This window comes from Coenobita brevimanus, chromosome 110 (genome assembly GCF_032717465.1).
Source record: "Coenobita brevimanus isolate Jiangsu-jjx chromosome 110, ASM3271746v2, whole genome shotgun sequence".
NCBI classification, from domain to species: domain Eukaryota; kingdom Metazoa; phylum Arthropoda; class Malacostraca; order Decapoda; family Coenobitidae; genus Coenobita; species Coenobita brevimanus.
Genome location: NC_137063.1, coordinates 12,325,708 through 12,342,531, shown reverse-complemented (window position 1 = coordinate 12,342,531; position 16,824 = coordinate 12,325,708). Strand labels below are relative to the sequence as shown.

The following is a 16,824-nucleotide window of genomic DNA, read 5'->3' as shown; positions in this document are numbered from 1 at the left end:
CTCATGATCTTTGCATCATCAGCAAACAGATTTGCATAACTATTCACTCCATCTATCATATCATTTACGTAAATCAGGAACATTACTGGCGCCAACACTGAGCCCTGCGGGACTCCACTTGGTACTTCCCTCCATCCAGACATCTTATCCTTTATTACTGTCCTCATTTGTCTGTCTCTCAAAAAGTCTCTCATCCATTCTAGGAGGTTCCCCTTCAGTCCTCCTATATGCTGTGGCAGTTTCCACATTAGTCTCTAATGGGGTACCATCAAAGGCCTTCTCCAAATCTAAATACACACTATCCACCCAACCTTCTCTTTCCTGGAAGCACGTCAGTCACTCTTGAGTAAAAACTCAACAAGTTGAAAACACATGACCTTCCACTTCTAAATCCAAACTGGCTATCAGCCAAAATATTCATCTCTTCCAGATATTTTATCCATCTATCTTTCAGAATTCTTTCGCACAATTTTGCGACCATGCTGGTTAGGGACACTGGTCTATAATTCAGGGGTTCTTCCTTCTTTCCTCCCTTATAAATTGGTACCACCATATTTGCCATCTTCCACTCTTGAGGCACTTTCCCATCTTCCAGAGAACACACAATTAAACTGTGAATCTTATCTGCCAGTTGTTTTCTGCATTCCTTCAGTACCCAATTAGAGATTCCAACTTGTCCTGGGGCCTTCCTTACATCTTCCAGTTTCTAATAGTTTATACACTTCCAGTACTTCCACTTTTATATCTATTATCACTACTTTTCTAGTCACTGCCTCCACTTCCACAAACTCCTTTTCATTAATGAAAACTGACAGGAAACGTTTGTTCATTATTTATTCTTGCATTACCGCATCTTTATAGACCTCTCCTTCTACTTTCAGTTTGGTGATTCCTTCCTTTTGTTTCAGTTTGCCATTGACAAATCTATAAAACAGTTTGGGTTCGTCCTTACATTTGTCTGTTATACCTTTTTCTAAATTACTTTCTTCTTCTTCTCTGCGTATTCTTGTGTATTCATTTCTAGTTCTTTTATATTCTTCCTTTGTTCTGTTGTTACCTCTCTTTTTCCAATTGTTCCATGCCGTGTCTCTCTCTTTTTTTGCTATCATACACCTTTTATTAAACCACTCTTTTTCCCTGTTTTCTTTCCCCTTTACTCTTGGCACAAATTTTTTCCATTTCGAATTATACAGGTCTAGAAAAATATCCCACTTTCTCTGTATCTCTGTTGTTTCTCTGAATTTTCTCCAATCTGCATTTTCAAAAAAATTTTCTCAATTCTGTAAAAGTCGCTTTCCCAAAGTTGTACCTTCCCTGCCTATAAAGCTCGTGTGTGTGTGTGTGTGTGTGTGTGTGTTTCTTACCTAATTGTTCTTACCTAATTGTATCTTTACAAGGAATGAGTCAGGATTCGTACTGTCCCGTGTCTTAAACCATATTTATCGGTACATATCCTTAAATTTGTGAATTGTTTTGGCTACACTATTTTCATTCGGTAGTGCATTCCATTGGATCAATTGCTCTGTTTGGGGAAACTGGTCCCTTGCGTCTTTATCACCTCTCATCTTATACAGCTTTTTGCAGTGTCCTCTTGCTGATGCTTCTCCATATGTTAAGAAGTAATCATTTATGTCTATTTTCTCCTTCCCTGATATGCACTTATATAGCATTATCATGTCACCTCTTTTCCTTCTCTCCTGTAGTGTTGGTAGATTCCAGTTTATTTAGTCTTTCTTCGTAGCTTAGGATCCCTTAAGCTTGGTATCCATCTTGTAGCGGCCCTTTGAACCTTTTTTTTTTTTTTTCAATCTTGTCTATATGCTTTTTGAGATGAGGACTCCAGACTACTGATGCATATTCCAGGGTTGGTCCCAATGAATGATGTTATTATCCTTCTTAGCATGTCTTCATTTATGTATGTGAATGCTATTCTCATATTTGCAAGCAGTGTATACATGTTCCATTACCTTCTCGCTGATGTGGTCAGCCGGAGATAGTCTGTTATTGATAATCACACCTAGGTCTTTCTCTCTTTCTGATGTGTATAGGGTTTTATTTCCTAACTTATAATCCCAATCAGGTCTTTTTCCACTTTTACCAAAACTTGATTACATGACACTTGTCCACATTGAATTCCATTTGCCATATACTACTCCATTCATGAAGTTTATTTAATTCTTCTTGTAGCTCTTTACAAGAGTCTGTGTTAGTAATTCTCCTTTGTATTTTTGCATCATCAGCAAACATATTCAGATAGCTCTCATTTCCTAGTGTTACTGTTTATATCATTTATATACACTAAAAACATGATTGGTGCCAGCACTGAACCCTGTGGTACTCCACTAGTCACTTCTTTCCATGATGAGTAGTTTTCTCTTAGTACTATTCTCATTTCTCTTTTTATGAGAAAGTCTTGCATCCAACAAAACAGTTTGCCTCAAATTCCTCCTTGATGGTACAGTTTCCATAAAAGTCTTTGGTGTGGTACTGTGTCAAAAGCTTTTCTTGAAATCTAAATAGAGACTGTCCACCCATCCTTCCCTTTCCTGTATTGTGTTTGTTACTCTGTCATAGTAGCTCAACAGATTAGTAACACATGATTTTCCTTTTCTGAAACCAAACTGTCTTTCTGTTATCATACTGTGTTCTTCTAGATGATTTACCCAAGCTTTTCTTATAAGCTTTTCTAATACCTTACACACAGCACTGGTCAGTGATACTGGTCAGTAGTTGAGTGGATTTTGTCTCTTTCCTTTCTTGAATAAGGGGACAATATTTGCTTTTTCCTAAATATCAGGTAGTTTACCTTGACTCAAGGATTTCCTTGAAAATTAAAAATAATGGTTTACTTAACTCCTTTGCACATTCTCGTAATACCCAATATGAAATTTCATCAGGACCACTTGCTTTTCCTCTGTCTAATCTACTTGCTCCTCCTGTATTACTTTTTCTGCTATTTGTATATCTGGTAGTATGTGTGGTTATGCATGTTCCACATAGTCCCTCTCAAAATTTTTTTTCTTCTGTAAAAACTAAGTGGAAATTCTTATTTAGTGCTTCACAAATATCTTTCTCTTGTGTATAAGTGATTCCCTCGTCAAGTAATGGATTGTATTATATCTTTTACTTTGGTTTTGCTTCAGATATAGCTGTAAAACAGCTTTGGTTGATCACTACTTTTATTTATTATATCTTCCTCAAACTGTTTTTTGGGCTTCCCTCCTTATTCTTGTATAATCGTTTTGTGCTTGTTTGTAATTATTATACGCCCTTTCACTATTGTGTCTTCTGTATCTATTCTAACATATCTCTTCTTTCTTTTGATTTTTTACATTCTGTATTGAACCATTTCTGTAATTTCTTATCTGCTTCTTTGTGCCGTGGGATGTACTTCTCGACTCCTATTTCATAAAATTCACAAAATTTTTTATATGCAACATTTAAATCTTGTGTACTTTAAGCTCATTTTCCCAATCAACTTCTAAGAAATGCTTCTTTAGGTCTTTGATGATTTCCCTTTTTATAGTTTAGGCTCTTTTTGTAACTGTCATTGCTGTTTACTATGTCATACATGCTATCCTGAAGTTATAATTTAGTACTGCATGATCGCTTTTGCTGAGTGGAGGGTGATATATTAAACTGTCAATATCATTTTTCTTACCTAGTAAATATTAGATCTATCACTGAAGGTACATCAAGTCCTCTTTTTCTGGTGGTTTTCCCTCACATGTTGCGTTAGGAAAACCTCTTGCACGAGATCCAGGAGCTTTTGGTCCCAACAGCTTTCTTGGCTAATTATATCTAGAGTATTCCCATTTATATTTGTACAGTATTAAAATCCCCAGTTAGTATAATTTCTTTCCGATTTCTCTTCCATTTTATGTAGGAATGATCTTAAACTCTGAATTGTACTCTCTGCCAGGTCCTCATATTCATCTCTTTCCCATGTGTTTGATCTGGGTGGCATGTACAAATTGGCTAAACTTACTTTACCTTCAGATGTGTGTTAGTCTCTGCTGCAATCAGTTCTACTTGTGATGGTATGTCTAGTTTTATTTCATTGACTTTTAGATTTTTCTTAGTTAATATTATAATTCCTCCTCCTTTTTTTAAGTTTCTATCTCTTCTCCATATATTGTATTCCTCTAATTTTAGTATGTCATCTGATATCCTTGGTGTAAATTTTGTTTCAGTTAGGCATATTATATATGGTTTATTTTCTCTGACATAATCATTCATCTCTAGTAATGTAGATACCATTCCATCCACATTTGAGTACATCAACTTTATCATCTTGTTTATATACTTGTCATGACATGGTTCTACTACCTTCCTCCTTTTTATTCCCTCCTGTTTGTGTACCACTTTCGTACCTGCAATCCTATTACTTTGTAAAAAAATTTCTTCTTCTCCTCTTCTGATCTTCCCTCATTTTTTTTGTTTTTGCTTCCTCCCTTTTCTCTTTCAGTAATTCCAGTTCCTCTTGTGTTAGGCATCTTTTTATCCATACATTTTTGAACTCCTCTTTTTCCATAAGATTCTTTGCATTTTTTAGTATCTCTTCCACAGTGTTTACACTCTGGAAAGTCACCTTTAGAGGTCTTGTCTTGCTTTTCTCGTATTTCCCTAACCTTTTGTGTTCCTCTATGTCTTTACTACAGATTTCCTCTGATACTTCTTTCAGTAAGCTCATTACATTTGCCATCTTTTTGTCTCTTGTGATCTTGTTTTTTACTTCTTCCTCTTCTATACCAGTGATTACTATAGATTTGTTTATGTCTACTGAATCTCTGACTAACTTTGGATTGTTTTGGATTATTCTTTTTCACTTCCTTTTTAATGTTTTTTCCTCCACCCTTGTTTCTAAGTCTTTCTTTACTTTCACCATTTCAGCATATGTGGTTTCCACATCATTTTTGTAACTTTGCACAGCTTCATTCACCTGTGTTATCTTCTCAGTATCACTGCTCTGGTCTATAAGACTGCTTACTTGCCTAATTGTCTCTGTGTCATTTTTAACTCTTCCATAACACTCTCGTGATTGACTACTGTACTTGCCATTTCACTCATTTTCTTCCTAAGTGTACTTAATTCCACTGTTAGTTCACTGATGGTTGTGTCTTTCTTATTGGCCTCCCTTCCTAGTTTTTCTATTTCTTCCTTTTGCAAGTACATCTGCTTCTTTATTTCATCAATTTCATTTTTGAAAGCCATTTCTAGTTTGTGTACACGTTCAACCAGTCTATTGTAGGTCTCCACTTCAACCAGTTCTTGGTAAAAATTATCATTTTGCTTTTTACCTTTATCCCTTTTCTTTTCCAAATTTGCTTTACTAAAAAGTATGTATCCATTTTGCAATACTAAAAGAACAGAGTATGTACTTACAGAGTATGTGTACACTTTCCCCATGTTGCTGTAGTCTAAACAAACCTCAGCTGACTCAGCGCATTTTTTCGTCTTGGTTCTCTTTTCTGTTTGAACAAGTCTTATTTAAACTTATTATTTTTTTCCTTTTAGTAATGAAAAATCATTTAGTCTAACCTAGTGCAGAGCTTGACTCATACAAAGATACTAATTTAGGTAATGCCACTGGCCGTTTTGGTTCGGTACGGAGCGCCGATGTCACACGTCTGCCTCGATTGACTCCCTGTGTGTGTGTGTGTGTGTGTGTGTGTGTTTGGTGTATGGCACTAGTGGAGGCATGGTGGTGCAGTGGTGAGGCAAGAAGGTGTATGCAGTTGTTGGTGAGCTGAGCCAGCCTACCTCAAGGTCATTGTTATAGTAACCGCACTCACAACTGCTCATCTAGTTGAGCGTGTTGTGTGTGTGTGTGTGTGTTTGTGTGTGTGTGTGTGTGTGTGTGTGTGTGTGTGTGTGTGTGTGTGTGTGTTTGTGTGTGTGTGTGTGTGTGTGTGTGTCTGTGTGTGTGTGTGTGTGTCTGTGTCTGTGTCTGTGTCCAACTCTGGGCATAGACTTCACAGCCTGCTCTCAAGGCCCAGTAGTCCTCCTACATACCATACACATAACACGTGTAACCACTTCGAGCGCTAACACCCATCGTCCGTATTGAATACATGATAGGGTTGTCTCATATAGGACTGGTGTGTTGGTATTAGCGGGGTTTTTTACGACATGTTGGCAGGTCTTCTGGTAGATCAGTAAAGTCTGATTTCACGAAATTCAATTCCTTAAACTGTTTCATGCCCCAACGGGGATTTGAACCTGAGTCTGAGTAGGACTGCAGGCCATCTCTCTACCGATTGAACAGTACAGCACTTTCTTTTTAAGGAAGCTCTACATTGAATGGCAAAGCCAAACGATTTCCTGTAAACCAGGAAACCATTGAGATCACTGGGTGGTAACCTTATAACTAACCAACACGTGTTCCTTACGTGGCAACAAGTGGGTTGAGTGGAGGGTTAGTGCCCCTCCCCGGAAAACAACCAACTAAAAATACGAACAAGAAGCCTCAGACCAGGACTGACCAACAGATGACGACTAAGGACCAAGCAAAGAACGTGGTATGGATTGCGACATGGAATTTAATGGGTGCATATGATGAGGTGAAAGAGAGAGATTGTCCAGTGGATATTTGTGGATTAACTGAAACTAACTGGTGAGGTGAGAGTGTGAGAGAATGGGAGTATTGTTGGGGGTATAGTAGCTTGAAATTGGATGAGAATGAGAGGGCAAAAGAAGATGTGTATACTGTATTGTTGTGTGCAAAGAGATGTAAGGAGAATATAAGAGAGTATGGATTGATTGACTCAGGGATTGTGTGGGTAAAATTGAAAGTTGGACAACAGATGTGGACAATTGTGTGTGTGTGCGTGTGTATTTACCTATTTGTATTTACCTATTTGTAGTATACAGGGAATTGAGCAATGCTCGTGTTGTCCTGTCTCCATATCCACATTTATCAAGTCTACCTTTACACACATGAATGTTTTTCTCATGCACCACCTCTGTGTCTAAGTCGTTCCAAATATTTAAGAATATACCTAATTGTGATATACACGCGAATGTACTATGCTCGTGGGTTTCCGTCACTGTTTCTCAGTAAGTCAAATTTAGCTTTAAACTCGTTTAAGTTTTTAGACTGGACGATCTCTTTGTCCAGGCTATTCCATAAGTCTATACTTCTGTAAGGAAAGCTATATTTCTAGATATCCTTCAAGCAGCTTAACTTTTTCAATTTCATTCCATGTCCCCTTGTTGCTCTCTTCTCCCATACAAACAGATCTTCTTTGTCAATTTTATCTACTCCCACCATGGTCCTGAACACTGCAATCATGTTTCCCCTCTTTCTCCTTTCCTCTTAGGAAGGCAAATCCAGTTTTTCCAGCCTCTCTCTGTATGACAAGTCTGTCAGACTGAGGACCATCTTGGTTGCTGTTCTTTGTATCCTCTCAATCTTGTTTATATCTTTCTTTTTGTGTGGGGACCACACTACCGCTGCATATTCTAACCTGGGGCGGATCATGGCCACTATCAATTCCTTCATCATCTCCTCATCCATATAATGAAAAGATATTCTTATGTTAGTCAAGAGTTTATAAGTCTCTCCAACTATCTTGTTAATGTGCTTTTCTGGTGACAAACTATCTTGGACCAGCACTCCCAAATCTTTCTCTTCTCTCCTTTTTGTGATTAATTCATTACCCAAAAAATAATTCAGTGATGGTCTCCTGGTACTTTTACCCATTTCCAATATTTTACATTTCTTTACATTAAATTTCATTTCCCACGTCCGGCTCCAATCGTGTATCCTATCCAAATCCTCCTGCAGTATTTTACAATCCTCCTCAACCTCTACCTTCCTCAAGATCTTTACATCATCAGCAAACAGACTTGCATAACTGTTCACTCCATCTACCATATCATTTACGTAAATCAGGATCATTACTGGCACCAACACCGAGCCTTGAGGGACTCCACTTGTTACTTCCCTTCATCCAGACATCCTATCCTTTATTACTGTCCTCATTTGCCTGTCTCTCAAAAAGTCTCTCATCCATTCCAGAAGTTTCCCCTTCAGTCCTCCTATATATTCTAGTTTCCACATTAGTCTCTTATGAGGTACCTTGTCAAAGGCCTTCTCTAAGCACACACAATCCACCCAACCTTCTCTCTCCTGTACCACGTCAATCGCTCTTGAGTAAAAGCTCAACAAGTTTGAAACACATGACCTTCCACTTCTGAATCCAAACTGACATTCAGTCAAAATATTCATCTCTTCCAGAAATTTTATCCATCTGTCTTTCAGGATTCTCTCACACAATTTTGCGACCATGCTGGTTAGAGACACTGATCTATAATTCAGAGGTTCTTCCCTGTTTCCTCCCTTGTAAACTGGTACCACATTTGCCCTCTTCCATTCTTGTGGCACTTTCCCCTCTTCCAGTGAGCATACGATTAAACTGTGAATTTTATCCGCCAGTTGTTCTCTGAATTCCTTCAGTACCCAATTAGAAATTCCATCAGGTCCTGGGGCTTTCCTTACATCTTGAGTTTCCAGTAATTTATACACTTCCTGTACCTCCACTTTTATATCTTTTATCACCGGAACATTTCTAATCACTCCCTCCCCTTCCACAAGCTCCTTTTCTTTAGTGAAAACTGACTGGAAACGTTTGTTCATTATTTCTGCTTGCATTGCCGCATCCTTAAAGACCTCTCCTTTTACTTTCAGTTTGGTGATTCCTTCCTTTTGTTTCAGTTTGCCATTAAAGAATCTATAAAATAGTTTGGGTTCATCCTTGCATTTGTCTATTATACCTTTTTCAAAATTCCTTTCTTCTTCTCTACGTATTCTTGTGTACTCATTTCTTGTTCTTTTGTATTCTTCCTTTGTTCTGTTGTTACCTCTCTCTCTCCAATTGTTCCACGCCTTATCTCTCTCTTTTTTTGCTATCATACACCTTCTATTAAACCACTCCTTTTTCCTGTTTTCTTTCCCTCTTACTCTTGGTTCAAATTTTTCCACTCCCAAATTATAGAGGTCTAGAAAGATATCCCACTTCCTCTGTATCTCTCTTGTTTCTCTGAATTTTCTCCAATCTGCATTTTCAAAAAAGTTTCTCAATCCTGTAAAATTTGCTTTCCCAAAGTTGTATCTTCCCTGTCTATGAAGCTCGTCTCTTGGCTCGACGTTCCCAATTAACATCTGGAACTCAATGACCACATGATCACTTTTTCCTAAAGGACAGAGATATTTCAATGATTCTAGTACATCGGGTTCTTTGGTGAACAGTAAATCTAACCTTGCTGGTGTGTCCTCCCCTCGAAACCGTGTCTCTTCTTTGACCCATTGCGTCATCACATTATTCATTATTATATTTAATAACGTAGTGCCCCACGAATCCTCACCACCTCCCGAGTACCATTCCTCCCAGTTCACCTCTTTACAGTTAAAGTCACCCACCAAAATTATATTATTGCTTTTCTCAATTACTTTTTGCAAATAGCTAGCCATATCTGACAACATCTCATAGTATTCGTCATCCTTCCATGCTCTCGTCTTTGGGGGAACATACACTACCGCCATATCTCTCTTAACATTCTCTCCAGTTTCTAATTTCATATATATCACTTCAGCCCTGCCTTCTCCCATTTCCACAGTATCTACATTTATGTTGTTCTTCACTGCTATCATCACTCCTCCTCCCTTTTTTTCTTTTCTGTCATTTCTACACAGTTTGTATTTATCATCTCCCAAATGAACATCAATATCTTCTCTTAATTTGGTCTCTACAAAGCACATGACATCAGGTTCATGTTCTCTCAAGAAATCGTTAATTTTGATCCTTGTCGATATAAAACCATCAACATTAGTATACAGTATATCACCTTCAGATTATTTTTGACGTTTTTAATACCCTCTTCTCTCCTACTCTCTGTCCGTACCACTTCCTCAACTTCTGATCTTTCACAGCCATCCCCCTTAGTTTCCTTCACTTCTATTTCCTTAAATATCACTTCCTTACTTTCATATCCAATACTCTCCAAAAAAAAGTATTACATTCTTCCTCTGTCCTCTTATCATTTTTTTGCTTTACTTCTTCCTTTAATGATTTTAAAACTTCTCTTTCTCCTTCATTCAGATCTTTTCTTATTATAATATTTTCCATCCCCGCCTCTTTGCTTAATTTCCAGGTCACTTTAAGTATCTCATTTATTACACTTTCTGATGTAAACTTGACTCTCATTGGTCTTGTTTCCCCTTTCTTATAAGGCCATATCCTCCTTACTTCCTCAGTTTCTTTTACCCACTTGTCTCCTTCGGGGTCAATCTTGCCTAACATTCCTCTCATCAGGTTCGTGTCTCTCTCGAGTCTTACGAACCTAACCTTTTCTTCCTCTTCCCTGTTTCCAAATACTACCACACATCTGTTCCTTTCTACAATTTCTCTCACTATTTTCTCTTTTTTCTTTAGTGTGTGTGTGTGCGTTGGTGCACTACCAGCCCTTATTTATTACGCCATGCACACCAACAGCCAACCCTCAAAAGAAGCAACACTTCATGCAATGAAAGTTATTGACCAGTAGGACAAAGGCAAGCAAAACTGTATATGATGCACCATATGAAACAAGGACAAGTTACAGTACTGCAAAATAATAAGGCATACAGTGGCAGATCACTGGACTCAATGTGCAAAACTGAGAGGACAGCAATGATCATTAAGGAAAAATACTTAAATGTTAAAGATGGAGAGATAGGGTGTGCCCAGTGACTAGAATATCTATGAAACAGCAAGACAACAAGGGAGCAAAATAACACCTTTATGCTTCTTGAATTACAGTCTTGTTCAACCTAAATAGCTTTCCCCATAAGACTTATTACTGCAATTGTTCAGTACAGAATTAGCCCAGTATAGCACTGCCGTCTGTTTTAATTACTGTACTTGATGTAAAGTTACTGTAATTCAACAACTGTTTTTACAATGACTATTTACATATCTTTTAAGCTGGTGTCACACTGGGCATCTACTGCCAACATGTTAGCCATTTTTGCGAGCCAAAATGGCAAGCAAAGCAAAGCAATTATCACACTTGTGAGTGGCATAGATTTTCGTGCAGTATCTAACAACAACAGCAGACAGAGTTGTCATGGATCATGTACTGAGAAATGCTCTGACAGATCATCTTGTGGTTTTGAAAACTGGTGTTGTTTAGAAATATTATCCACAGCTGATCAGCAAAGAATCTGAACAATACCATCATGAAAAACTGAAATGGCTAATAATGACAAAATTCAAACATTATTTCAATTATACTCTGAATTACTCCTGCCTCAGGCTCTACTAGTATATTTTATTCACAGATACAAAGGTGATATTAAGCTCCTTTGATTACTAATTTCAGACACAAGCTGCAAGCCAACATTGTTTTTCAGCTTTCCTCACAAGTGCAATCTCATTCATCATTGGTTGTTTTGGCGAGCATCGTGCAAAAACAGCCAACTTATTAACTACCCAGTGTCCCATGAGCTTTATGCAGTACAATGATCATTTGATTTTTGTACATAACTGGTATCGAGCCGAGTGTGTGATAATCAAATTGTATGATAACGAAACGCTGAACGAATGCGATTTATCCTAATCGGTACCGGGAATCCCAATTGTTAACCCAAATTTTCCTTTTTACAATAATTTGTAACCGCTAAGTAAATATATACTGTTATAAAACGTATCAGAAACACACATAGGCATGTGTAGGTGAACAGAAATATGAAATGGGCACAACAAGGGAGAAACATGTACCACAGAAAGACCCGAGATAGGCTTGAGGTAAGGGGTTCTGAGGCTAGGAGAGGAAAAGTTAGTGGTCTTCACCACTGAGCATTAACTCCTTGTGTAGGATCTCATCTCTGAATCACTTAAAGCTATCAGAAACCATAGATACATCACGTCATTGAGAAACCAGCTCAGGTGCGCGATAATAATGCTTTTTAGCCAAAATAAGCCCAGTAACGGCAGGAATACAGATTTTCATCTTGCAATGATACCAAAAACTGCTGTAACCAAAGGATCATTGTACAGTACTGACCTACTAATTCTGAGATGAGAGATAACAGCAAACCCAGTGGCGGCAGCGATGATCAATGCGGCTGTGACAGCAAAGATGTACCAGCTGTCCAAGAAGGTTCCATGATTCCATACCTCCAGCATCACTGACTTGGACCGCTTTGTTCGATTCCCATGTGCTAAAAAAAATAAAATAAAAAACTAAAAAATAATTTAAAAAAATAAACATACAAGCATAATATTCAAGTCAAAAATGTGCATGTTAAAGGAATAAATGACAAAATCATAGGAAAATACAGACAACACTAGCTAAAACAAACTAACTGGGGAAAGCCAAGTTCATTAAAGCCAACTGTTTGCAATATCTGAGGGTCTCCCTGAAGGTGTGATTTCAAGCACATCTGAAAATAAATGAGTACAATGGCATATTCTAGTACAGTACTACAAACGTAAACTATACCCATTTTACACTAACCTGGCCCATAATTTTGCCTTTTGCAGCTTATTTCACTTTCTTGTCATAGCTCTTCTTCATGACTAGTATGAACTGTATTACTAAAGTTCATCATTACAACTCAGCAATCATGATGGGGAGAGGGCAATTTCAGTCTGGTTGAAATAAACAGGGTGGGAAACTGCACGACATTTAATGGACATTATTCATTGTAGCCGATGGAAGGGCTGTGGGCTTTGTGGCCTCTGTTAAATCCCATATCCACTATATCGGGATTTGTTATAGCAATGGTATAGTGTACAGTACAGGTTATCCCTTAATTCACGCGAACTTTTTTCACGCGATTTCAATTATCCACGAATTTTTCGTACAATAATTAAAACAAAATTATAGTATTCAAATAAGTAATTTCAATATACAAGAGAAATAAATAAAATATAAAAAATGCCTACCTGCTGCCCGTGTGCACACATATATGTATGTGTGTGTGGGAGCCTGGGAGATCGGTCTACCACGCACCACACAGTCAGTTTGAATCCGACGGTCGAACCATGCATGACTTGCAAATCGTTATTTGTGGCTTAGTTTTCTGCCTTCCAGTAATTGCTTGCCTTGTCTGTCAACATGAGGCATAAGCGTAGTGCTAGTGATGCATGTGGTAACACACCAAAACTGACTTGTAAAGTGATGTTGCTGACAGAGAATGTTAAAGTGTTAGACAAACTTCAGGGAGGAATGTCGGCGACAATTCTCCGTCAGAACGATTCCCCGTCATTTATTTACATACCAGTTTATTTAGCAAGTACAGTACACTAGTTTTTTACTTATATGAGTTATAAAATCCCCCTGAAAATTAGTTATTAAAGTATTAATTAATCAATAATAAGTATATTAATAGAATGACGGAGTATCGTCCATGTTTTGACGGTGAATTGACTTGATGGTGAATTGTCTCAGAACCGTATGTTTGGGGTGAGTCAACTGTTCATACAATAAAGAAGGAGAACGTAGGATACAGAAGACAGTGAGGGCTAGTGCACCAGACTGCTAAAGTGTCTCCACCTATGCCTGTGAATTGTCTTGTAACCGCATGTTTGGGGTGAATGAGTCAACTGTTCATACAATAAAGAAGGCAGAATGTAGCATATGGGAGGCACTGAGGGCCTGTGCACCAGACTGCTGAAGTGTCTCCACCTACGCCTGTGCTTGTCAGGTTTCAGTTTTAAATTTGTTACATTTTTGTTGTTTTTAATACTTAATGCTAGTTTATAAGGTGTATGTAGTGCATAAACAGTATTATTCAGATGTAATATACGTATAGACATGCGTACTTATGTGCACACAAGGGCAGAACATATACGCGAATTTACCACATATGCGAAGGGTCTGGGAACCTAACCCTCGCATGAATTAAAGGCTTACCTGTACACGACAGACAATGACATCTCACATAACAAGACTATCACACTGATTTACACTACAAATGTCACATCTTTAATATGAGTTTAACCCCTTAACCGCAGGGTGTCATTTGCGTGACACTTGGTAGCAAGGGATCGTACCGTGGGGCGTCACTTTTGTGATTCTGTGTTATTTTGAATTTGCCCAGGCTTTGAAGTGGTGGCTTGTATCATCTATCAGTACTACCAGTGTCCAGCTATACTCAGTTCTGCTAATGTCACCTGTACTTCCATCCACTGTTGACAATTTAGCCATTTTTCCCCTGTCCTTGACTCCCCTCCTTACCTCCCCTCCATTACCCCCTCCTCCTGCCTGCCCAGCCGCGCTGCGCTATACAAATCCTGGACGGATTTTTTCACTCATTTTATCCATTGAATTGTGTCCTATGCCCTATTCTTATACAAAATAATATATAAAAGAAAGAGAAAAGGTAATTGATACTGCCATACATCTGGAATTGGCTAATTATCACCTGGCAACACTCCACGTGCACTCATTCGCTAATTTTCCCTGTTTATTTCCCCTTGAAATATGCCGTATGACCTATTTTCATAATAAGAATATATATAAGAAAGGAAGGGAGAAGCCTAAGTGATATTTACTTTCACCTAGAACTACCAAATTTATTATGTATTGTCTAGATTTCCTGCCAATCACTTCATTGCATATAAATCAGCAGCTGTCACCACACTGACACTGTCAACCTATCCCTGCCCATAGGCCACATCATTCTGTTTACTGTCGTCTTTTGAGATGAAACCATGTTAGATTCGCGCCTGTCCAATTCCGCCACTTCTGAGCCACCTGCAAAGGGCCCTGTGACATCTACCCCTACTAAACCTCGTGTGGGAAGGGGTAAAGGGCTAAGTGACTGCTGTGGAACGTGAACTGCCTAATTTATCAGTGATAATGATGGACAGTGACTAGATCTTTCTGGTGACTCTAAAACAGTGAAAGTGGAAATGTATATAATGTGTAAATAATGTGTAAATAGTAAGTGAAAGCAATGAATGTAAATATAGCTGAACAGTGGAAAATAGTTTTATAAGTTACTGCAAGTGACACTGCATAACATAGTGTAAATAAAATAGAATTGTAAATATTGTAAATAAAATAGAGAATCTAAATGGAAGTGGAAATAACTAGTAATATAAGAATACGAGTATAAATATTTGGAGTAATGAATGCGAAAGTGAAAGCTTCACTCTAGCGTGTATAAATACTTGGAGTAATGAAAGTGAAATTGAAAGCTTCGCTCTCTACGCTAGTTTACTGAATGAGAAAGTGAATGCCTGGAGTGAAAATAAACTACTAGTACTGAAAGAAACTTATGGATAAATATTGTATATACAAATAAGTGTAATAAAGTACTAGGAATATAAAGTGTGAGTGAGTTTATAAATAATAAATGACAGCTCTGCCTCAGAATACCATCAGGGAACGAGCGCGGGTAGAAAGCTTGTATGCGCTCGTAATTTACATTGCTTTCACAGTGTTTTTTTTTTTTTGGAATATGGATTCCAAACTCCTTGAAATTCATAGAATAGTGTTTGTAGTTATAATATCAGGCAGTGGTAACCATATTTGGTGGTAGGTGGTGGCGACCATCTTCCACTCACTTGATGTAGTGCTGCCTACTTCTTCCTTAGCCTTTATCATTCTTTTTCTGTGCCTCCCCTCCTCTCTTCCTGTTTCTCCCATCTTTCCTGTCACTTCTTATTGCTTTTCTTTCCTTTACAGGTGGCTTTACATTGAGTGACAAGCCAAATGGTTTCCTGTAAGCCAAGAAACCATTTACAACGCTGGTGGTAACCATATAACCAAATCATACGTGCTCCCTACTTGTGAACAAGTGGGTTGGTGGAGGGTTAGTGCCCCTCCCCGTAAAACAAATAACTCAAAGTCAAATGGCCACCCCTTACGGGATTATGGCGTCTGGCAATAGATAGATAGATAGATAGATAGGTAACCATATTACAAGATATCGGGAAGTGTAAAGTGGAGACTTCGTTGCCCAACTTCAGAAGTCTCCACAAGTCCTACAGTAGTCGAAGAAGGCTCAACAAACATCCCAGGAGAAAGCTGGAGGTATGTGCCATATGCTTATGTAATTATAATAATCTAGGACTAATAACTGATTTTTGGCAAATATTTTTTAAAAGTCAGTCGGAGTGCAATTACCCCTGCAGGACGCACACGACACAATCCCGACATCTCTGCGGTTAAGGAGTTAAGCAGTCTTCATTTGTGCAAATATCATACTCTTGCAGAAATACGGTACAGCAAAAACACACACTCTCCCTACTCTAGCACTATCCATTACAGTAACATTCTCATTATCCAATGCTGCACTGACTGACATCTGTCATTATCCAACAAAAAAAAATCAGGATGAACTAATGCAATATCCAACTTTTTACATCATCTACTGGTAGTGCAGAGGAAAAACAAATTTCTCAGGCTGCCAGCAGCTCCACACCATTCATGTGCCACCAACAATGCCTGCCAAAACAAAGCACAGACAACAAGAAACAGTTGAGAGGGGTCGCACCAGTCCACAAGGCTCACCACTGTTTTCGGCTTGGCTGAAAACTTGCAAAATCTGGAGACTTTACATATAACTTTATAGTTCTGACTCTCTGGAGGCCAAGGCAATCTGTGACTTTTTACCTAATCTGTCATCTGTAGCAGAATACCAAGAAGATTCACATGGAAGTATTCACCATATATATGTTTCTGTTATGAATTACTCCTGAAGGATGACAACACTGACGACAGTCAATTACTGTCAGATGTCACCACAAGTGTTCACTGTGTGATAAACTGCTACAATGATAATTCAGAAGTTACACCGTTTTACAGAATGACATTACAAGAACTGTT

General features: G+C 38.2%; 1 protein-coding gene across 1 annotated transcript in view; it reads right to left on the bottom strand.

The window, feature by feature from the left end:
- Positions 1-16,824, bottom strand: part of LOC145417306 (uncharacterized) — a 564,754-nt gene that overhangs the window by 330,694 nt on the left and 217,236 nt on the right. The window contains exon 6 of the mRNA XM_080285979.1: positions 12,049-12,205. Coding sequence (XP_080142105.1) covers positions 12,049-12,205 — 157 coding nt within the window. The remainder of the gene's footprint in view (positions 1-12,048; positions 12,206-16,824) is intronic.